The 24,737-nt window shown below is 37.0% G+C and overlaps 2 protein-coding genes across 7 annotated transcripts in view; one reads left to right on the top strand and one right to left on the bottom strand.

The window, feature by feature from the left end:
- CENPC (centromere protein C) overlaps positions 1-9,826 on the bottom strand; it is an 82,092-nt gene extending 72,266 nt beyond the window's left edge. For all 6 annotated transcript variants that reach the window (XR_006711427.1, XR_006711428.1, XM_045473876.1 and 3 more), the window contains exons 1-3: positions 9,561-9,826; positions 5,048-5,094; positions 134-204 (exon numbers count right to left, since the gene is read on the bottom strand). Coding sequence is in view for 4 of the 6 variants with exons in the window: in XM_045473876.1 (XP_045329832.1) it covers positions 134-204; positions 5,048-5,094; positions 9,561-9,578 (136 nt within the window). In the remaining 2 variants the exon portion in view is untranslated. The remainder of the gene's footprint in view (positions 1-133; positions 205-5,047; positions 5,095-9,560) is intronic.
- A 168-nt stretch (positions 9,827-9,994) lies between these two features.
- STAP1 (signal transducing adaptor family member 1) overlaps positions 9,995-24,737 on the top strand; it is a 46,955-nt gene continuing 32,212 nt past the window's right edge. The window contains exons 1-3 of the mRNA XM_045473881.1: positions 9,995-10,145; positions 10,692-10,764; positions 21,762-21,940. Of these exons, the coding sequence (XP_045329837.1) occupies positions 21,821-21,940 (120 nt within the window). The 5' untranslated portion in view covers positions 9,995-10,145; positions 10,692-10,764; positions 21,762-21,820. The remainder of the gene's footprint in view (positions 10,146-10,691; positions 10,765-21,761; positions 21,941-24,737) is intronic.

The raw sequence follows: 24,737 nt of genomic DNA, 5'->3' as shown, positions 1-24,737 counted from the left end.
TCAAAATTCCTGGAAAAACATTTTACATATATTTATTTAAATACTAGAACACATTTGCTGAATTTAGTATTAATGAGTATCACAAATTTTCATCCAACCCAACCCTCAAGTCCATCTTGAAATGAAGCCTTACTTTTTTCTTCAAAACAATCTTGTAAGATTTCCAGTATGTTTTGGCCTTGCTTCGTATTAATGTCAGGTGCTCTAATAAGAAGGAATAAAGGGAAAATGTCACATATCATTTCCATAACACACTTGCTATTTATGTTACCATCTACTTTGAAAATTTCTTATCTCATTATAAAATATTATTTTACTTAATGGGAAAAATATCACCTTTATTATGTAAGGACAAAACAAGTACTTGAGTCTAAGAGTTCCCAGAAAAGTATGTGAAGCAGTATGTCATTATGTATAATAACAATTATACTCCTTGAATGAACAGTGACATCTAAAGCCATCTTAGACCACTTTTATATCTAAACAAGAACATCAACGTTTTTGAACAAATCCAATCAGTACTAAGACACTTCTTTAATAAAAACTCTATAGTCACAAGTCCTAACAGCTCTAAGTAACAGTCTTCCCTACAAGTTCTCAAATGCACTTTTGATTCAGTATCATTACCCTTAGCAGCTTATGAAACAGTATAAAATTTTAACTGTAATTTCACATGCAGTTGTAAGAAATATTATAAAAAATCCCTTGTTCACTTCATCCCGTTTCCCCCAATGGTAACATTTTGTAAAATTATACTATACAATCACAACCAGGATGCTGATACCAATACAATCCACTAATCTTATTTATGTTTCTCCAGTTCTACATATACAGTTGACCCTTGAACAAAATTGTTATGAACTGCATGGGTCCACTCATAAACAGATTTTTTTCAGTAAACATATTAGAAAATTATTTGGAGACCTTCAACAATTAAAAAACTTGCAGACGAACCACAAAGCCTAGAAATATAAAAAATATTTAACAAAAAGTTAAGAATGTCATCAATGCATAAAACAGATGTAGATATTAGTAGATACTAGTCTATTTTATCATCTACTACCATAAAATACACACAAATCTATTCTTAAAATTAATCAAAACTTACATACACAGTACACAGTGCCATTTATAGTCAAGAGATATAAAGACACAGTATTAAATCATAACTGCATAAAATTAATTATATTTCATGCTATAACACTACTATAATAATTTTGTAGCCACCTCCTGTTGCTATTTTTTTTTAACTTTATTGATTTATTTGAGGGAGAAGAGAAAGTGAATGTGAGCAGGGGGAGGTGCAGAGAGAGAGGGAAAGAGAGAATTCCAAGCAGGTTCCGTGTCGTCAGCGCAGAGCCGAACACAGGCTCAATCCCACGAACCCCGAGATCATGACCCGAGCTGAAATAAAGAGTTGGACGCTTAACTGACTGAGCCATCCAGGAGCCCCCATCTTGTTGCTATTGTGGTGAGCTCCCTTGTTGGTGACTATCCCTTTAAGATGCCCATATAACACTAATTATCTCTGAGTGAACAATTCATCTCTCCAGTAAATTGTGTATTGCAGTAAAAAGTGATCTCTCATACTTCTCCCATTCTTCATCATGTTTAGTGCAATACCATAAATCTTGAGTAACACCAGGGACTCAACAAGGTTACCACTAGTGATGCTGGAGGTGTTCCCAAGAAACAAAAAAATGTCATGACACTACAAGAAAAAGTTGAATTACTTGATATATACCATAGATTGAGGTCTGCAGCTATGGTTGCCTGCTACTTCAAGATACATAAATGCAGCATAAGGACCACTGCCAAAAAAGAAAGGAAATTCATGAAGCTGTCTTTGTAGGCTAGAGCAGGACAAAACCTTGCACTTTCTGCAAAGTACCTTTTGATCTTGTATGGAACATACAGCTTTTATGTGGATGCAGGAGTTGCTATAAAGAAGGCATGATTATGATTCTAATATGGTTTGAGAAAGGTGAAGTCATTACAAGACAACTTAAAGCAAAAGGAAGATGAAAGATCTAAAGCTGGAGAATTTAATACCAGCAAAGGATAGTTTGATAATTTAGAAAGAGATTTAAAAAATGTCAAGATAACAGGAAATCAACTTTTGCTGAACAAGAAAGAGGCAGCAGATGAGCTCCCAGATGCCATTAAGAAAATCACTGAGGATCCTCAGAAAGGGTATCTACCTAAACAGATTTTAATGCAGACAAAAGTGTTCTATTCTAGAAAAAAATGCCACAAAGAGCATTTATTAGTAAGGAAGAGAAGCAAGCACCATGATTTAAGACAGGAAAGGATAGGCTAAACTCTACTGTTTTGTGCAAATGCAGTCAGGTTTATAATCAGGACTGACCTTATCTATAAGGATGCTAATCCCTAGCTTTGAAGGGAAAATTAAACACCAGCTGCCAGATTTTTAGTTATACTACAACAAGAAGGCTGGACAATGAGAACCCTTCTTCTGGACTGGTTCTATCAATGCTTTGTCCCTGAAATCAGGGAGTACCCTGACAGTAAGAGACTGTCTTTTAAAGTTCTTTTCATATTGGACAATGCCACTGGCCACCCAGAACCACAAGAGTTCAACACAGAATTGAAAATGGTCTACCCGCCCCAACATAACACCTCTAGATTCGGGGGTCAAAAGGATCTTTAAGACTCATTACACATGGTACTTTAGGGAAAAGTCTGTCAACACTATGGAACAGGAACCCAATAGAGACAACATTATGAAAGTCTGGAAGGATTAAAGCATTGAAGATATCATCACTGTTACAGAAAAGGCTGTGAACACCATCAAGACCGAAACAATAAATTCCTACTAGAAAAAACTGTAGGCAGATGTTGTACATGACTTCACAGGATTTACAACAGAGCAAATCAAGAAAATCATGAACATGGGGCACTGGGATGGCTCAATCAGTTAAAAATCCAACTCTTGACCTCGGCTCAGGTAATGATCTCACAGTCTGAGATGGAGCCCCACCTTGGCTCTGTGCTGGGTGGGAGCCTGCTTAAGATTCTCTCTCTCCCTCTCCACTCCCACCCTCACTCAAGCATGTGCACATGCGCTCTCTCTCTCTCTCTCTCTCTCTGTCTCTCAAAACAATAATAAATAAATAAAAATTAAAATAAAAACATAAAAGAAAATCATGAATGAGATTATGGATATGGCAAAAAAAGTTTGGGAGTTTCAAGATACAGATTTTGGAGAAATTCAAGAGCTAGTAGACATCACACCAGAGGAATTAACAGAAGATGACTTTATGGAGATGAGCACTTTCACAACAGTACCAGATGATGGGGAAAAAGATATACAAGAAGCACTGCCAGAAAACAAATTGACATTAGACAATCTGGCAGAGGGTTCCCATTATTCAAGACTGCTTTTGACTTCTTTTATAACATAGACCTTAGTTACAGGCATACAGGCACTGAATTAAACAGTGGAAGGATTGGTACCATATAAAAACATTTTTAGAGAAATGAAAAAGCAAAGTCAGACAGAAATTACGATGTATTTGCAAAAAGTTCACTGAATGTGCCTGCCTCCCCTTTTACCTCCTCCACCTCTTCCACCTCTGCCACACCTGAAACAGCAAGACCACCTCAACCCTTTCTCCTCCTTCTCAGCCTACTCAGTGTGAAGACGATGAAGATGAAGATCTTTATGATGGTCCACTTCCACTTAATGAACAGTAAATAATCAGCATGCCGTACCATTAATAAACTGTGTTATGTGTGTATCTTCATGTGAAAATCTAGTTAACTGTACAGCAAGAAAGGTAGGAGACATTTTTAAGTCATCATCATCATTGTCTAAGTATTCAGTGTGTAGAACATCATGTGCAAAACTTGAGTGAAGTGGGTGATATTTAACATAAAACTAATCTGTTTATTTTCTTACTGTCTTGTAACTTTCCTTTCAAAGAAGTACATTACCATACAGCACGCCTGTCATCACAGGTATTTTTTTAAAAAGACTTAACAATGTTTCTAATACTGTATTATGAATATAACTATAATACCATATGCCATAAAAATTTTATAATAATTCATTCATTAGTGTACAGACTAGGCTACCACGAAACAATCGTATCGATTACACTAGGCTACCATAAAGCAATCACATTGCTTTCATTATCAGTACGTTATACCTATAAATATGAAAATATGAATTTCTTTTCCACATCACTTTTTCATATTTGATGTCTAGTGTTAGTAATATGTATAACATCTACAGTGTTTTGTATCATATAACTATATCAATGTAGGTAATGACAGATGATGTAGATAATGAGAGAGATGATATATTAATAAAATGTATCAATAAATACAGTACTGTAAAAGTATTTTCTCTTGTGATTTTCTTAATAACATTTTCTATTCTCTAGTTTATTGATTGTATTATTGTATTATTTTATGTTATTGGTAAGGCTTCTAGGCAACAGTAGGCTTTTAGTAGCAAGTTTTGGGGGAGTCAAAAGTTGTACGAGGATTTTCAACTGTGCAGGGGTCAGCAACCCTCACCCCTGAGTTGCTCAAGGGTCAACTGTACTCATTTGTGTGTTTCTGTTCCTATTTAATTCTGTGCCATTTATCACATCTATAGGTTCAGGTATCACCACCACAGTCAAGATACTGAACAGTTCCACACAACAAAGATCCTTTTCATGTCTTTTTATAATCTATACGCACATTTTCTTTTAGCCCTACCAAATGAGCTCTATCTTTGTAATATTACCATTCAATCCATTCTATAGACTGCTTTCCCCATGGCTGTCACTTAGAACTGAGACTACCTCTTCCTGATCCATAATTTATCAGGTGAATTTCTTTTCTCACTGCCATTAAGTAGTCATTACACTGCTTGCGTTAATATTTCTCTGTTAGTATAAAATCACTAAGATGACTATACTTAATCAGTGGGCACAGAAATCATGTTAGACAGAAGTAATTTCTGCCTTCTTTTAAAAATCACTTCCTAAAAATGGAAATAAAAATGACCTTAAAAGTTAAATATGTAACTCACCTGGACGGTCGGCAAAATCTTCTTCTGTAGTCATTTTTGAGATGATCCTGAAAGAAAAGTAAATCATCAAATTGGTGAAAAGTTAAGTTCTTCATTTGTTCATTCAGCAAGTTTTGCTTATTGTCTATTATAGTACCATAAAGAGGAATTCTTCTGGATCAAGTGAAGGAGAACTTGCCTCATATCTACTGTTTCAAAATCTTTGCTTATACTAATTTGTTCACCCTGGGAATCATTCCATCTTCCTCCCCTTACTCCCATACCTTTCCCATCATCAAAACCACAACTCTGGGCTTCCAATAATTCAGGCTGGTTGATAAGCAGTATCTACTTATCTCCTTTCCTTGCAGGAAGATTCCTCTAAAATAATAGTTAAGGGCTACAATGGCATAGACCAATGAAAAAGACAATGAAGAGAGGACCATCTGTTAACAAATTTAAGAAATTTGTAGAAGATGGAAAATAAATGAAGTATGTTAATTGATAAAACAGAATAAAAGCAGTAGCAGACAAAAGTTAGTTCAGAGGATCCAGTCTTTGATGAGGAGTAAAGCTGATCTGCCCAGGAGAAAACCATAACAATGCAGAACTACAAAACTCAAAATATGAGGAGGCTAAGAGTGAGAAAGGGAATGAACAGAGTAACAGACTCCCACATTCCCTATCCCTATAAACACAAGTTTAAAAAACTGTATTCTATTGTCTGTCTTAAATATCACCAGCATCTGTGGATCAGGAGACACTCAGAGGTCTCTAAAACAAAACACGAATATCAAGATATAAGTTTTAAAAATGGAGAAGAAAAAGGGCCAAGAGAAAACTGATACCAAGAATGAGAAAGAAGAGCATAACCCAACATACACACTTGTTGAATTATTATGTTGTACACCTAAAACTAATGTAACACTGAGTGTCAACTAGGCTTCTATTTAAAAAAAAAAAAAAAAAAAAAAAGAGAGAGAGAAAGAAAAAACTTGAAAAAAACAAAAACAAAAATCCAATTAGTACCTTCAAGAGAGATTTGAAATACTGGACTCATAAAACAAAAGTGATATACTATAAACACTAAACAACGAAATTAAGACCAAGAAAAATTCTTAATAATTAAAAACATGATTGCCTAGTGGAGAAAAAGTCTCTTTTAGCAAATGGTGCTGGGAGAACTGGACAGCAACATGCAGAAGAATGAAACTGGACCACTTTCTTTACACCATACACAAAAATAAATTCAAAATGGATGAAAAAACTAATGAAAAAGGAAACCATCAAAATGCTACAGGAGAAAACAGGCAGCAACCTCTTTGACCTCGGCTGCAGCAACATCTGACTTGACATGTCTCTGAAGGCAAGGGAAATAAAAACAAAAATAAACCATTGAGACCTCATCAAGATAAAAAGCTTCTGCACAGTAAAGGAAATAATCAACAAAACTAAAAGGCAAACAATGGAATGGGAAAAGATATTTGCAAATGGTGTATCTGATAAAGGGTTCGTATCCAAAATGTATGAAGAATTCACCAAACTCAATACCCAAAAAACAAATAATCCAGTGAAGAAATGGGCAGAAGACAGGGATAGACACTTTTCCAAAGACATCCAAATGGCTAACAGACACATGAAAAGATGCTCAACACCACTCATTACCGGGGAAATACAAATTAAAACGACATTTAGATACCACCTTACACCGGTCAGAGTGGCTAAAATTAACAACTCAGCAAACAACAGATGTTGGCGAGGATGTGGAGAAACGGGAACCCTTTTGCATCGTTGGTGGAAATGCAAACTGTCACAGCCACTCTGGAAAACAGTACGAGATTTCTCAAAATATTAAAAATAGAACTACCCTACAACCCAGAAATTGCACTACTAGAAATTTATCCAAAGGATGCAGGAGTGCTGATTCAAAGGGGCACCTGCACCTCAATGTTTATAGCAGTGTTTTCAACAATAGCCAAATTATGGAAAGAGCCCAAATGTCCACTGACTGATGAATGGATAAAGAAGATGTGGTATATATACACAATGGAATACTACTCAGCAACGAAAAAGAATGAATTCTTGCCATTTGACCCAACTAAAATATATGGTTTAAAACAAACAAACAAACAAACAAACAAACAAAAATGAGAATGAGCAGACAAGCTACAGGCTAGAAAAAAATATCTGCAAAAGGTACATCTGAAAAGGACTATTATCCAAAGTACGCAAAGAATGTTTAAAACTCAACAATAAGAAAATAAACAACCCAATTAAAAACTAAACGGGCCAAAGACCTTATACCTCAGATAGGATGTACAGATGGCAAAAAAGCATATGAAAAGATGCTCCACATCACATATCATCAGGAAAAAGCAAATTAAAAGCCACAATGAGATACCACTATACCTATTAGAATGACCAAAATCTGGAACACTGACAATTCCAAAAGCTGGTAAGGATATATGGCACAACAGAAAACTCTCATTTATTTTTTTTTATTTTTTTTAATGTTTATTTATTTTTGAGAGCGAGAGAGAAAGAGCATGAGCAGGGGAGAGGCAGAGAGAGAGAGAGACACATGTCCGAAGCAGGCTCCAGGCTCCAAGCTGTCAGCACAGAGCCCGATGTGGGGCTTGAACTCACAGACTGTGAGATCATGACCTGAGCTGAAGTCAGGCGGTTAACCGAGCCAGCCACCCAGGTGCCCCAACTCTCATTTATTTTTTAATATAAATGGTACAGTCATTTTGGAAGGCAGATTTGGTGGTTTTTACAAAAGTAAACAGACTCTCACCATGACTTAGCATTCATATTGCTTGTTATTTACCCAAAGGAGTTGAAAACTTATGTCGACACAACAATCTGCACAGATGTTTATAGCAATTTTATAACTGCCAAAACTTGAAAGCAACAAGATGTCCTTCACTAGGTAAATGGATAAAGTGTGGTACATCCAGACGATAGCATATCATTGAGCACCAAAAAGAAATGAACTACCAAGCCATGAAAAGACATGAAGAAATCTTAAACGCGTCATTCTAAATGAAACAAGTCAATCTGAAAAGGCTATGTATGTATGATTTCAACTATATGACATTCTGGAAAAAAGCAAAACTATCGAGATGGTAAAAAGATCAGTGGTTACCAGAGTTCAGTGGGGAGGGAGGGAGAAATAGGCAGAACACAGAGGATATGTAGGGTAGTAAAAACACTCGATGATGCCACAAGGATGGCTACGTGTCATTAGACTTTTGTCCAAACACACAGAATGTACAACACCAAGAGTCAGACTTAGTATGGACTTCGGGCAATAATGATGGGTGAATGCGGTTCATCAACTGTAATAAATACATCATTCTGGTGGGGGATCCTAACAACAGGGGTAGCTATGCAGGTGTGGGAGTAAGGGGGTATATGGAAAATCTCTGCACCTTCCTCTTAGTTTTGCTAAGAACCTAAGACTGCTCTAAAAAAAATAAACTCTTTAAAAAAAGGAACCGTGGGCATTAGGTAAATTTTATTCCCCTCCTCTTCCTACAATGAGAATGGCTTTATTTCTGTTTAATTCTATATAATATAAACAATGTATGTGCTCACATTAAAAGGACGCTTTACAATATTTTTTACACATCTTTATGCAAACAAGCATTACTATATAACTTTATATAAGTGGGATATCATTGGTGAAGATTTTCTTAAAAAGAGAGATAAAGGGGCGCCTGGGTGGCGCAGTCGGTTAAGCGTCCGACTTCAGCCAGGTCACGATCTCGCGGTCCGTGAGTTCGAGCCCCGCGTCAGGCTCTGGGCTGATGGCTCAGAACCTGGAGCCTGTTTCCGATTCTGTGTCTCCCTCTCTCTCTGCCCCTCCCCCGTTCATGCTCTGTCTCTCTCTGTCCCCAAAAAAAATAAATAAAAACGTTGAAAAAAAAATAAAAAAAAAAAAAGAGAGATAAAGTAGAAAACACACGTTTAGGGCAGGGGCCGACATGGGTTGTACAATATATATTAACTATAAGCAAAGTGTGAAATACAGAATACTGAATACCAAGGGAGTCCAATAACACGGAAACAGAAAATTAGTTCCCGCCCCCTTGGGCATTCATACCTTAAGCACTTTTTAACTAACACCTGCCTTTCAGAAAACCATACCGGTAACAAGCACTCCACAAATAATATACTTCTGCAGACCATCAAGTCCACACGTTTTAGGCGTTGCAAAACTTCTATAGACAGAAAATTATTTGGAGGACTAGAAACCAGAGTTAGACCAAAACAGTAGCAATCACAAGATTCTCTGAAGAGACAGATGCCATCACAACCCAAACTAAAAGAAACCTGTGGGGAAACAATACAAGGAAGTTAACTCCTGGCTATCAGCACACGATCAGCTCTGATCTCAAAAACTTGGCGGGCTTTTCCACTGAAATCTCCAAGAAGCCACAGTAAAACATTTCATTCTCTCCCGCCCCGAGCGCAGGTGCCAGGGGCGGCCGAGCTCCCATACGCAGAAGCGGCCGGAGCCTGCACTTACCAGACCCGTCGCAGCCATTTTCCGACCCGGCCCCACCCGCGCCGGGGGTCTGGCACGCAAGACCTCGCGGGCCGTGACTCGAAGAAGCCCGGCACAGACAGAGTCGCGGGAGGAGCAGTTAGGCGGCACCCCAGGAGCGCCCCTGAGGTGGGAGGTGGCAAAACTGAAGGAACTGCGAGCTAGTAAGCGCGCTACCGACGCTCTTCACCCATTGGCTCGGCCCTTCCGGAGCACCCAGCGGTCTCCGCGGTTTGAAACGGTCTGCACATGCGCAAAACGAACCGCTCAACCGTACAGAAAGCCGTTAAAGGCCCGCCCTCACATTGGACACTCCAACAGTCCCGCCCTTCGCAGGGCCCGCCGCAGCCCCGCCCCATCTTTCCCATAGCCCCGCCCTCCCTTTCTCTAACTGTTTTCTCCTCCTTTGCTGGCTAGGCAATCGGAGGATTGAACGTAAGGCTGGGGATTTCCGTAAAGCTGCTCTGAGCAGGCACCGTCTCGAGAACAGCCTTTATTCTTGAGCCGGGTGTAAAACTTGTCAGCGGTTCTATTACAGAGTAAAAAATAATATTTGGAAGGATAAAGGTAAAAATTGCAGAAATCGTTTGAAAAGAAATAGTTCATTGTGCGGGCTCATCCTCCACACCGAGTCCATCTATGCATCACCTCTGAAAGTAATAACAATGTAACGTTGATGATGATAACGATGTATTCTTCTTTCAAATATGTGGGTAATATTTTCATGAAGCATTGCCAACAAAGTGACTTAGGTAAATATATGTCATTTAAGTATAATGTCCTGAAAGGAGACCTAAATCAGTAGTCTTGAAATATACTCAGCGACTAGCTGTATCATCTAGAATAAAATTGTGGCACTATTCCGGGTGTTTCCTTATTTATATAATTATATAATAGGAGAGCTTATAGATGCTCTGAAGACTTGACCATTTTATGATGCTATGAAAGTTGTGTTCTATTTTTATGATTTAATAAAAATTTGCACAGGAATTTTAATCATAAAATACATTACTTATTGAATAAATTCATTAATCAAGAGTTGAACTAATAAACTTTTTAAACATGTAATGATTTAACAAATGTTATCACCTATGGTTTGTTTATTTTTGGTAGGGAAGGGGAACTATATATTAACTCTACAATCAGACTGGGTTCCATTCTACTCCCAAGAATTCTGTCATAATGGGTAAGTTGATTAAACTATCTGTTTCTCAAGTCCCTTGTCTGTAAAATGGGAATAATATTAAAGTTGCTGAGATATTGGGTTAATTCATTTTAATATCTAGGTGAAATGCCTGGAACATAGTAAGAATTCAATAAATGATGATTGGTTTTATTATAGGGTTTTGCCAATTAGACTACATTATATAATTTGATGTCATATTTGGAATACGTTATAATAAAAAAACTATCATTTATTCCGTACACACTATATACTGTTTTTTTTCTAAATGCTCTCCATGCACTAACTTATTTTATTCTTAAAACATTCCTGTTAAAAGAAGACAGCTAGTATCCCCATCTTACAGACAACAGAACTGGGATAGTGTTTAAGTAACTGCCCCATAATCACACTACCATTAAATGGCAGAACTGGGGGTGAACCCTGGTATTCTGATTCCAGAACTGAGCACTTAATCACTACACTCTTTATTTCTCAGTGAGAAATTTTACCAAGCACAATCACCAATGTAAATTTCCACATCTAAAATGATATTCCCTGTTTCCACTGGAAACAGTAACTCTCAGAGGTATTTTGTGAAACTTAAACGCAGTGACATGCTGGTATCGAATGCAGGGCACAAAGGGTGTTGGTAATAACTACAGAGAAAATGAAGCAACACTTTATGCAAACCAAAAGTTATGGAAACTCCACCATCCCCAAGCAAACTTTTCAGTTGCCTCTGCATCTGTCCTACTATTTATAGCCCCACAATGATTTTGGCATCCTAAAATAGGATTGCTAGTTGATGGACTAATGTTTATAAAACCTAGATTTGTCATTATAGGCCCCCTGCGCACCACCCCCCCAAATACATTCAGATCTCTCTTTATGAACTTCCATGATAACTGGATAAATCTTGAAGTTTTCCATCACAGCTACATAACCTAGGTGAGGAGTGTGTGTGTGTGTGTGTGTGTGTGTGTGTGTGTGTGTATCAGTCTATGGAATTATGTGTATTCGATGTGTATATGGGAAATAAATTTTACAGAAACTGAACTTAAGAGGGTACTAGAAACTTTTAGTTGCTTAGGATTTTATGCAGATAGTTTAAAATTGGTTAAAACTAGTTTAAAGAATATTTTAGACCTTAAAAATTACACTCTAAATGAACTTGCTCTAGGAATTGTAACACAATTGCTATTAAAATTTAAATTGTTCCTTATTTATAATAAACTCAAACTGGTAATATGTCCATCATTTACATATTAAATGTAATTTATGTACATGTAAATGTAATATGTACATATTTATAAAGTGTAGTTCATCCATATGACAGAATATTCCTCAGCAATAAAAACAAACTACTGATGCATGCAACAACTTAGATGAATCTTAAAAGCTAGGTAAGAGAAGCCAGACATCAAAGGCAACCTGCTGTATGATTACATAAATGTAACTTCATGAAATTATACACATAGAAATGAAACCAATAGTTGCCAGCAGATGAAGTTGGGGGTAGAAGATGCTGACAACAAAGGCCAAGGAGGGAACATTTTATGATGCTGGAAATAGTCTATGTCTTCAATATGATACTCTTATGTTTTTGTCAAAACTCTCAGAACTGTGCTCCTAAAGAAAGGATGACTTTTGCTATATATTATATGTCAATGAACTGGACTTGAAGAGTGTTATTCACTATATATTATATGTCAATGCTATATATTATATGTCAATGAACTGGACGTGAGAGTGTTACCAAACCAAAGTGGACCCACTCCTTGGTGACTTACAGGCAGACTACACCAGGTGGAGTTGCCTCACAAGGTCAACTATTTGTACAAACAAGGAGATCACAGGGAACAATTTCCAAAACAGTGTCTCTCCAATGAGGGGAAAGCAGGCTCCTTTTATTAGGCCTTGGGATGAATATTCAGAAGGGATTTTAACATTATAATGAAGCTGAGGTCACCTCTGGCACTTTCTTTTTCCCTTTCTTTCTTCTTCTTCTTCTTCTTCCTCTTCTTCTTCTTCTTCTTCTTCTTCTTCTTCTTCTTCTAAATGTTCACTTATTTTTGAAAAAGAGCACGCAAGCTTGTGAGGGGAGGTACAAAGAGACAGGGGGACAGAGGTTCCAAAGTGCGCTTCACGCTGACCCATGAACTGTGAAATCATGACCTAAATCTCATGCTCAACCAACTGAGCCACCCCACCTCTGGCACTTCTGATTCATCTGTGCGAGCACAGGGGATCAGACCAATAGAGAGAGAGAGAGAGAGAGAGAACCAAATGCAGTGTGGGAATTAGGGTCAGACTGTGATTCAAAACGAAGCCATAAAGAGCATTAAGCAATGGAAAACTAAAGTAGTAATTATTAAATGACAGGGAAATGTAAAATTTTCTTAGATATTATAATGCTACTGTGTTGATGTAAGAAAATGTCCTATTCTTTTAGGATAAGGATATACATATGAAGTATTAAGGGGTAAAATGTAATGTTTGTAAGTACTTTGAAATGGTTCAGTTAAAAAAGAAAGATATAGTTACAGCAAATCTGGCAAAACGCTAACAATTATTGGAACTACATGGTAGATATGTAGGTGTTTATTAACACTTCTCTTTCAGGGATGCCTAGGTGGCTCAGTCCATTAAGTGTCCAATTTCGGCTCAGGTCATGATCTCATGGTTCATGAGTTTGAGCCCAACATCGGACTCCATGCTGACAGTGCAGAACCTGCTTGGGATTCTCTCTCCCTCTCTCTATTACCCCTGCCCCACTTGCATTTTCTCTCTCTCTCTGTCTCTCTCTCTCACACACACACACGCACACAAACACACATACAAAATAAATAAACTTTAAAAAATAAAAATACTGCTCTTTCAGCTTCTCTGTATGTTGGAAACTTTTCATACTAAAATGATAGGGCAAAGTGGCATTAATAAAATTACTGAAGTTCTCAAAATTTTTGCAAAAAAATTATTATGCCAAAGTGTCATAGACTCTAAGTCTAGAGCTCTCTTTTGGCCAGCAAAAGAGCAGGATGCAGGATGAAAAATGAGAGATGGCTAATGTCCGGGAAAAGACAAGAGACCCAAATAAGGGTCCTTGCCCCGTTTTTTTTAGGATCAGAAGGCTTACAAACATGGTGATGGACGTGCACAAAGAGACAATAAATCTGTGCACATTAACTTATGAACATGAGGGAAAGGAGGTCTTGAAGATATTCAGGGTTAGGGGTTTGGGTTAATACAAAGCAAAATCCTGATGCCGGCAGTCGGGCAGAAAGTTGTTTACAGGGGACATGAGGCACCACCTCTGTTTATCTTAGCTAGTCTAGGGGAGGAGACAGATAGGACACGTGACCTCAGGGTTGACAAGGCACCTTTTTTTTAATAATCATCTCTGCTCTGGGCTGCTTCATCTCCAGCGCAGTGGTCTATAGCCCAATTTACCTGTTTACCTAACTTGGTCCTTCCTTCCTGTGAAAGCAGCTTTCTGCTATAGCACTAAATTGGGGTGCTTCCTCCCTGCATATCTAATCTTGTTTTTTTCATATACCGATGTACTGGGTGCCTTTGCACCTCCCTATTCTTAGTTGCCTTGTTTGTTTACCCAAACTCGGGTGTTAGCATCCTATGGCTTTGTACTTCTTTATTGCCTTGTTAACCCATTGGCAAGCCCGGGGATTCCTAAGCTTATTCCTCACACAACAGTCAAAAGTGAAAATATTAGCAATTTACTATAGGATAATTTTGTCAGAAAAAATTACACTCCAAAAATCAATTTGTAAAAATTATAAACATTTCAATTATAACTTAATTTGCTAAAGTGAAATAAACTTATTTATATAATTTTGGAGTTTATTTTTTAATATAACATTTAAATTTTTAAAATTCTTTACTGTCAAATGTTGTTCCATGTGTTAAGTACACTCACTTTAAGTAGCCTTTTCTCTACTAAATAGGCTAAGACTCTAATTGCCAAATTATAAAGTGTGTTTGCAGTATGCAGGTAGGTGGCAGCAACGTTCACGAAAACAATTTTATACAATGGGTTAAAAGTCCCCATGAGTTCTTAATTGAGTGCTACATAAAAATCTTTACAGTTACCTCTGTGCCAAGTGTTTGATTCATAGTTGCTGTTGAATTCTATTATATATATATATATATATATATATATATATATATATATATATACATTGTTTCTCTTCCCAAGAACACAACAGGGGCGACTAAGTCAGTAGGTAGAGCATGTGACTCTTGATCTCAGAGTCCTGAGTTTGAACCCCACACTGCTGGTAGAGTTTCCTTATAAAAAATTTTTTTTTAATAAATAAAAAGAACACAACAAATACACTATTCTCTGGATCTCCATTCTGTAGCCTGTAGTTTACTTCTAGTCAGCATAATTCTGAAAAATTAGCTTTTGTCATTTAAAACACATTTAGGGGTGCCTCAGTGGCTCAGTCGGTTAAGCATCAGATTTTGGCTTAGGTCATAATCTCACAGTTTATGAGTTCAAGCCCCACGACCGGCTCTGTGCTGACAGCTCAGAGCCTGGAGCCTGCTTCAGATTCTGTGTCTCCATCTCTCTCTCTGCCGCTCCCCTGTTCGCAGTCTGCCTCTCTCTCTCTCTCTCAAAAATAAACATTTAAAAAAAAATTTTTTTAAAGAAAGAAATAGGGGCTCTTGGGTGACTCAGTCCATTAAGCGTCCGACTTTGGGTCAGGTCATGAACTCACAGCTCATGAGTTCAAGCCCCACGTCGGGCTCTCCAGCTCAGCACAGAGCCTATTTCAGGTCCTCTGTATCTTCCTCTCTCGCTGCCCTCCCCTGTGTGCTCTCTCTCTCTCTTTCTCTGTCAAAAATAAAACAAACATTAAAAAAAAAAAACTTTCAAAAAATACAATTAGATTTTCAAAAGTTTAATACTTTCTGCATTATAATTTAACCTTGCAAAGACTTAAATTACTTTAGGGGCGCCTGGGTGGCACAGTCGGTTAAGCGTCCGACTTCAGCCAGGTCACGATCTCGCGGTCCGGGAGTTCGAGCCCCGCGTCAGGCTCTGGGCTGATGGCTCAGAGCCTGGAGCCTGTTTCCGATTCTGTGTCTCCCTCTCTCTCTGCCCCTCCCCCGTTCATGCTCTGTCTCTCTCTGTCCCAAAAATGAATAAACGTTGAAAAATAAATAAATAAATAAATTACTTTAGTGGTACAGGCAAAAATTTAAATAATAAACATTAGTATTTATTGACACAGATATATGCTCCAGATAAGTTATATGAAAAAATGTAGTTTATCAAATATCATGTACTTATCTGATTATGTAAATATACACAAATAGAGAAAAAGTGCCAAAAAGGTGATGGTACCCATCCAAACCGTGCTAATGGTGGATGGTGGACGAGCATGTAATTTTCATTTTTTTAATTTATGCCTGAAGACTTGTTTTTTCTAGAACTTATATAAGTAAGTTTTCCATTTATTAGGAAAAATTAAGAAATTATTTTAAGTATTTATAAAGCATGCTACATGAGATGTTTGTAAATTTAAGCGCCTATAGAAATTCATAAACAATAAAGTGCCCAAACTATAGCTTGTAGACCATACCTAACAGTGGGAAAGAAGTAGGAAAATAAACTGCAAACAAAGACACAAAGCAAAAAGGTCATAATCTCACAGTTCGTGTGTTTGATTCCTATGTCTGGTTCTAACCAGACTGGGCAGCACTGGGATTCTCTTTCCCTCTTTCTCAGCCCCTCCCCCGCATGTGCTTTATCTCTCAAAAAAAATTAATATTTTATAAATAAATAGGGGCACCTGGGTGGCTGAGTCGGTTGAGCATCCGACTTCAGCTAAGGTCATGATCTCATGGTTTGTGGCTTAGGGCCCTGCGTTGGGCTCTGTGCTGGGCTCTGCTAACAGCTCAGAATCTGGAACCTGCTTTGGTTTCTGTGTCTCCCTCTCTCTCTGCCCCTCCCCTGCTCGCTCTCTCTCTCAAAAATAAATTTAAAAACATTAAAAATAAAAATAAACATTAAAAAAATAAAAAATATTTTAAAAAAGGAAATGCTATGCTATCGACAGAAAATCTGTCAGATATTGTAGAGTGTTCATGTTTGCAAAATGAACTAGATTACGAACACCTTCAATGTTAGCATAAATTCTCACTTCTTCCTGTAGACAATGCAGAACTATATTGATCAGGGGTCAGTTCTATAGAATAGAACTCGTAATAGCTACTTTAGGCAAAAACGGGATCTACTAGTATGCATTATTGGTTTACAGAATTGTTGGGATGGAAGGAGAAATAACATATTCAGGGCTTTCAGGAATGATTTCTAAAGATACACTGCAGAACTGAACACCAAGAGCCAGCTGTTGTATGTATAATCAGGAAGCAAACTGAAAAGCTGAGAAGCTAATGCTGGTGCTGGGATCTCCAGAACCATACTGACACTGCACAATCAGGAAGTCACTTCTGTTACAAAAGTGCCATGTCTAGGAAGCCACAACGAATAAGAAGTCTCCATGAGCAGGAAGCCTCCTTGTTGCTGCTGGCTCCAGAAACACATCATATTCATCGTGACAGGTACCAGAAAATTGACATTCCATGCTTTGACTCTCACCACCCATGAAACTAGTGATCAACTACTGAGACTTCTGATAGTATTGCCACACAAAAAATTAGAAGCCTATAGACCATGCTTCAGCCTAGGGGAACAGCAAATCAAGAATAAATTCTGTTTCCATCTACCTTGCTACCCAACTCCAGCTCCAAAAAAAAGGTCTGGATATGTAGTTTTTAGCTTTTCAGCCTCTGCAGTAAAGAATGGCATACGGCAGTGCCTGGGTGGCTCAGTAGGTTGAGCATCTGACCCAGCTCAGGTCATGATTTCACGGTTCCCCGGTTCGTGGGCCTGAACCCCATGTTGGGTTTTGTGCTGATATATTCAGATTCTCTTCTGCTTCAGATTCTGTCTCCCTCTCTGTCTGCCCCTCCCCCATGCACATGCGTTCACACTTTCTCTCTTTTTCTCTCTCTCTCTTTCTCAAAAATAAATAAACATTAAAAAGTAATAATAATGGCACACTGGAAGGGGCTGGAATGGATACTGAGCACTAACCTACCTTATCCCAGAAAGCAGCAGTAGTGGGGTTTTTTGTTTTTTTTGTTTTTTGGGTTTTTTAGTGGATTTTAAATGAAGCAAAGAGGAAGAAAAATGTAGACCTAAACTTTCTTTGTATTGAGCTTGATATGGCTAAAACTAAATTCATTATTGCTCTACCACCCAAACTATCACCCTATCTGGAATTTTCAGTTTCTATTACAGCTACTATTATGCAATGATTTATCTCATTTAGAAACCTGTATCTATGTGACATACAAGAAACATTTCTCACTAATATAAACAATACCCTACACTAAAAAATAGTGAGAACATTTAACTAGAAAGACTTTTATCATCCTAGATGCAACTCTTTGTCCTAAAAATCATGTCAGCAAATTAAACCACTCTGACAGAGCTACGAATATCACTTCTACAACAGTGATTCCTTGCCTTTTTTTTTCTGTCCCAAAACACCTAGTAGAATTTTTTTTTGAGTAATTATGACTCATTATGCCACAAAGTAAGCCAGTCATTAAAATTAAAGCTGTATTCTTCAGTTATGGATTGTAAACATAAATGTATTCAAACATCTTCAAAATTTACTACAATGAGTTGTGATTGAATGAGTTTGTGATGGCAATAAACCATCAATAAACATTATGTGAAACAAAGATCAGAAATTGGGAAATACAGGAGACAGGTTGGAGGCTCTAATACAGAGTGATTGATTGAATCATTTCTAATAAGTGGATAGTAAAGTACTTTAGAGAGCCTTAACTGTCATAAAAATGTGTATTCATTTGAATTGCATTATAACATGGATGACTCAAAAGAGCACTGAGATTTTGATTTTATATGAGTTAATCTTATACTTCATTCAAAACTGTTTAATTTGTAGCCATGTATCTAATGTATAACAAACTCCTGTTCACAGAGCTGATGATGGCTGTGTCCAGCAGTTTGACAGTAACGTGATTATTCTACACGGCAACAAAAGAACCTGCGTCAACCAATGGTCACACATATCAGAAAAAAAGAAGCTTCTGTCACAGCAGAGGCTAAGAGTTCCCAAATTAGAACTGTATTTTCCAGCCAGAAGTTAGTCATTTAATCAATGGTTACTGCAATCTACTACCTATCAACTTCAACACAATCCCTGTATTTGAAAAACTTAGTTTCCTGTTGATACAGAATGTATACTAATAACTAATATACAGTAGGCCAAATACTGTAATGAAATATCTGTAAGATGCTGTGGAATGCAGGGTGAAAGCAATAAAATTTCTCCTTGGAGATGGGGAAGGCTTCAGGAAATCTTCACAGACAAGGATATATTCAACTGAGGTCTTGAAGGGTAGGCAGGAAGTTGTCATTTTAAGAAGAACGAAGGGCACCCAAACAAGATATACAGTAGTTCGAAAGGTATGAGGAGATGCGAAAGACCATGAGGTATCGAGCATTGGGATTAACCAAAGTTATTAGAGGAGAGAGGTTTTTTTTAAGGAGTTTCAATTTAAGGGCCCTGTTATGAAGGATCTTGTATTCTATGCTTGAGCACATTATTGGTGCTCAATATTTAGTGTTGACTGAAAAAAAATGAAAGAATGCTCAAAAGCAATGAAAATCTATCAAAATGTTTTAAGCTAGGGAGTGACTTGTTTAGATGTCATTTTAAATGAATTAGAGAAGCAAAAGTGTGAAAAGTAGGAGACTTCTGAGGAACCTACTGCAGCTCTTGAGACGAGGGAGGAAGTTGTGATCCTAGATAAGTTAAACGGTTTGCTCAAGGGCTCAGCTGGTGAGTAGCAAAACTAGCTACTCATTATTCACCACCTAAAATTTGAGATATCTATAAGAGGATTTCCATTGTCATGATGCAGTTGGAAACTGTGAGCAGGTCTAACTGGCTAATAACGTTTCAGGATGTTTGCATCTTGTAGTTTTTTTTTTTTTGTTTGTTTTTTTAAGGAGACATCATTTGAACATTGGTATATTAACAATTAATGTGACTTGCAAATCAGCAAACCAAAGCAACTTCCAGAGGCTGATAAGCTGGTTTTTCTTTAATTTTGCGTATTTTTTTCATAAGGTAGGTAAGAAAGACATAGTTAACTAGATGATTATTTCTCAGAAATATTCCTATGCTTACATTTTTCTAGAAGCATTCTTTTCTCCCTGGCCACAATGCCAGTGACTGCTTTTCTCATATTCCAACCATGGCTGTTTCACAGCATCCTATCTCCCTCCCCTTCTTTCCATTTTCTGTTCTCATCTCTCCTTTCATTTCCTGCCTGTGTTACACCAGCTACCAGTTGCCAAAAAGGTGGATTAGGTCACTTATCAAATCAGGAGGTTTTCCCTTGTCATTCATTTTCCAATTATACTGAAACTGAAAAGTAGTGTGGTTTTACCTCAAAAAAAAAAAAAAAGCAGGACTTGTATTTTATCACTGGAAGGTTTGAGTAATAATAGGAAGGAGGTCTCAACTTAATGTAAAAACAGAGGAGAGGCGCCTGGGTAGCTCAGTAGGTTAAGCATCCAACTCTTGATTTTGGCTCAGAGAATCCTGCTTGGGATTCTCTCTCTCTCCCTCTCTCTCTGCTCCTCCCCTGCTCATGCTATCTCTCTCTCTCTCTCTCTCTCTCTCTCTCTCCCTCAAAATAAAAAAAATAAATAAACATAAGAAGATATATATAAGCAAGGGAGTGATTTTGAATCTTCAACTCCCAATATCTGTCTCAAACTGTTTTTATTTTGGATGATTAATTAAACGCTTTACTCTGGTTAACTGATAATTAGTCTATATTGCTGTACCTCACTTTGTAGACAATTTGACTGCACATATCTACAGCTGCAAATCCAATGGAACCCATACTGGTGGGGAAAACCATGTGATGTCTCCATTAGGAAAGGAGGCTCAGACTCGAGAGTCCTACCTTATTTTGATTTCTAAGAATCAGTTGGTCTCACTGGGGAGAATGCTCAGGCCTTGGCTATACTAAATCCATAGTAATTCTGAAATACAGAGGATGAAATAAATGGTGGAACTTCTCAGGATCCCTGCAAAACATACCATGATTCCTTCCAGTGTTTCCTTCCCCCGTCATTCCTTGCACAGTGCTCAGCCAAATCCAGTCTCTAAAGGACCGTTTCCCACGTACAACTACTGAATGCATTTGGGCCCCAATGTAGCTTTCTAAATCTTACTAGATAACCGTAGAGACCCCATCTATGCATCTTTGCATCAGTGATCCACAGCTCAGAAAGCATAAAAGAACAAAATAAAAGTTTGAAGTATTACAGCTTTCTCTGCCAGACATATTTTGCCAACTGGTAACCCATGAACTCAAAATTCTTACTGACAGAAAAGTAAAAAAATCCCATGTTGCCATGTGGTTTATATTTAGTGGATCATCAAAATAGGCATGGGATAAGGAACTCCAATCTTTAAAAAAATGTAAGCAAAGCTCAGTCTTAAAAGATTTACAACAGAAATAGTACTAATAAAATTATCCTATAAAGTAATTTTTAATGGAGTCAAGTTAATTCAAGTCATATCTTGTGGGGGTAAAGATGGAAAGCAATAAATAAAAGAAGGTGGAAGAAAACAAATGTGACCTTGATGACTCCTCCAAAGTTTATAACCTCCACATCGGTTCTTTTCATCCCCTGGTGATATTAATCTTCTATTTATTTTGCTACTGTAATCCTCAGTAATTCTAAATTTGCATAGAGATCGCCCTTTCAAAGTTGGTCTATGCCTGTTCTTTCTCACCTCACAAAAAGTAAAGGAAAAAAGTGTGTGTGTGTGTGTGTGTGTGTGTGTGTGTGTGTATGTGTGTACTGTTGGTGGTTAAATATCGAGTTGGGACTTCCTCTTTGAACAGTTGCTTTTTCCTCTCACACAAAGGAGATCTCATTTTGTTTGAGACTGGATATAGTTGAAATCAAACCACACACCAAGAGGGTATGATGGATAAGAAGCCCCCAAAACCAGCTCCTCGCAGGATCTTCCAAGAAAGGTTAAAGATTACTGCTCTACCTTTGTACTTTGAAGGTTTTTTGTTAGTCAAGAGGTCAGAATGCCAGGTAAGTCCGTAGATGATAACGTTGCAACTAGCAGCTTCTGCCTTAATATAAAATTTGTTTCATGGTGATGTGATGTGACAAGTGCCACCTTGTTTCTGTTGTGATTAAGCCCTCTTCCCTGAGCTCAGAAATATGATGCCAATTTTGCATAATTATAAAGACAATGTGTGGCTTAAGCACATTCAGGTATATATGTATGTATTATATATAATAATATAACATTGTAATGTTAAGTCACCAATGTAAAAAAAATTGAATAAGCTACATTTCCAAAGAATTTATGTAAAAATAACAGAAGATTTCAGCTTGGAAGATAAAATGTTTGATATTTTTTTCTATTTACTAGTATGCTTCCACAATGACTTGTATCACTTAATACAAAATATTATGATTGAAATGAAAACTTTTGCTCTTCCTCTTAGTTGTTTGAAGTTTACAAATAATGGTAAAATTATTTTTTAATAGTAACCTTTTGTAAAAATAAATTATGAAAATGCTAAAACTGATATTAACATTAAATATAGTTGTATATTCTAAAAACATGAAGATAGTGACTTGAAAAGACAATATGTAGGTTGCAGTGTATGTAATATGTACACTAAGATATATAAATACGTTCATTCTAACAAAATTCAAAAAGCAGTTCATATTTTTTAAAATGTAAAAATGAAAAATTATAATTAAATAAGTTAAAATCAGTGCTTTGAAAATACCAGTTATGGATAATTTGAAATTAATGAGAGAAATAAACATGAAAGTGTCTGTTACTAATTAAAAAAGAAATCATTAAGCTGGGTCAAATTTTATGAAATTTTAAAAGTAACAAAGTAGCAAAAAGTTAAGTGTTTCAAGAAATGTCATCAGAAATGTTTAATAATGATAATAAGATATGTTTTCTTAAGATTTATTAACGGAAAAATTGTGAAAATATCTACAATAGCACATTTGAGGTTTTTGTAAAGACATGGTAGTTTATATTCTGTTAGAGGTGTTAAACATGTATTAATAAATTTGTCAGTTATATTAGAATATTTTTTGGTTCCTCCTACATGCTTTTATTTTTTGCATCTTTTTCTTTTTTTTATTTTCATTTTTTTAAGTTTATTTATTTTTGAGAGAGAGAGAGAGAGCCTATACAAGCATGTGTGAGAGAGGAGCAAAGAGAGAGCAAGAGAATACCAAGCAGACTCCACAGTCTCAGTGCAGAGCCCAATGTGGGCTCTTTCCCACCAACTGTGAGATCATGACCTGAGCCAAGCTCAAGAGTCGACCACTTAACTGACTGAGATACCCAGGTGCCCCCCCTCTTATATGCTTTGAAAGTGAATTCTACCTTGTCACAATAGGTTAGCCACATGATTACTTTGGCAGGAAAGAGGAATTGGGAAAAATAAATTTCTAATTTGTAATTAAAAAAAATTTTTTTTAATGTTTATTTATTTTGAGAGACACAGAGACAGAGCTTGAGTGGGGGAGGGGCGGAGAGAGAGGGAAACACAGAATCTGAAGCAGGCTCAAGGCTCAGAGCTATCAGCACAGAGCCCGACGTGGGACTCGAACCCACCAACCGTGAGATCCTGACCGGACGCCCAACTGACTGAGCCACCCAGGCACCCCTCTAATTTGTAATTTAAATTTGATTATTCATTAAATGTGCATCGAAGTATTTATAACTGTTTCTGATGATGGTTAGCAGGAAGAACAAGGATTTTAGAGTCAGTAAAACATGTCTTTACCTGATGGTTTTGCCACTTAAACTGCTTGTGATCTTGTGGAATTTACTCTATCTTCTTGAGATTCAATTTTCTCAAACTATAAAATGGAAAAACTACAACTTGCCACCTAAAGTACAATGCCTGGAATACAACAGGTGCTCAACTAATTTATTCACTCAAACAATGTTTATAGTGTGTCCCCTATGCATCAAGCATCCTACCGAGTTCCAGAGAATATAAATATAACACAAAGATCCTACCTTCAAGAGGCTTAGTCTACAGTAAGGAGTGATGACTCTCTTACCTGACTGTTACTCTACCTTTTCTTAGAAAGCATACTTTGAAATGGAAAGAATAAACTGTAGATATAAATATTTCTGATGAAATTGACTTGTTTCCACTCGAATTCATAGCAACATCTTTCACTTGTATGTCAAGGAGAAGAGAGCAAGAGGATAACAATATTGTCTACTTATAGGGTGGTTTCAAGGATTAAAGAAGATAACATATAAAATACCTGGCTTACACTAAAGGTTATATTCACTCATTTTATTATTTATTATAATCTTATTAACATACTAAAATCAGTTTTGAATCCGTAAGTATGGTTGACCCTTAAACAACATGGGTTTGAACAGTGTGGGTCCACTTACACTTGGATTTTTTGATAAATATAGTACAGTGCTATATATGTATCTTTTTCTCCAATCATTTTCTTAATAACATTTTTCTCTAGCTTACTTTATTGTAAGGATAGATATATAATACAGATAGCTTACAAAATATGTGTTAATCGACTGTTTGTGTTACTGGCAAGGCTTCTGGTCAGCAGTGGGCTATTAGTAGTTAAATTTTTCTGGAGTCAAAAGTAATATGTGAATTTTTGACTGTGCAGGAGGGTCAGCACCCTAACCCCCTACATTGTTGGAGGGTCAACTGGTAATATGGCTCAAAGGAGAGCCACAGAGCTAGAGCGCTAGTGAAAATAGAAGCTGTGAGAAAAATCTAAGGAAAATAATGGGATTTCTAGGCAGCAGCGAAGTGCCTGGGAACCATTAAAAGTGAAGGAAAGCCAGGGATAT

The sequence above is a fragment of the Leopardus geoffroyi genome, chromosome B1 (assembly GCF_018350155.1).
Source record: "Leopardus geoffroyi isolate Oge1 chromosome B1, O.geoffroyi_Oge1_pat1.0, whole genome shotgun sequence".
Lineage (NCBI taxonomy): Eukaryota > Metazoa > Chordata > Mammalia > Carnivora > Felidae > Leopardus > Leopardus geoffroyi.
This window is presented reverse-complemented; position numbering and strand designations above follow the sequence as displayed.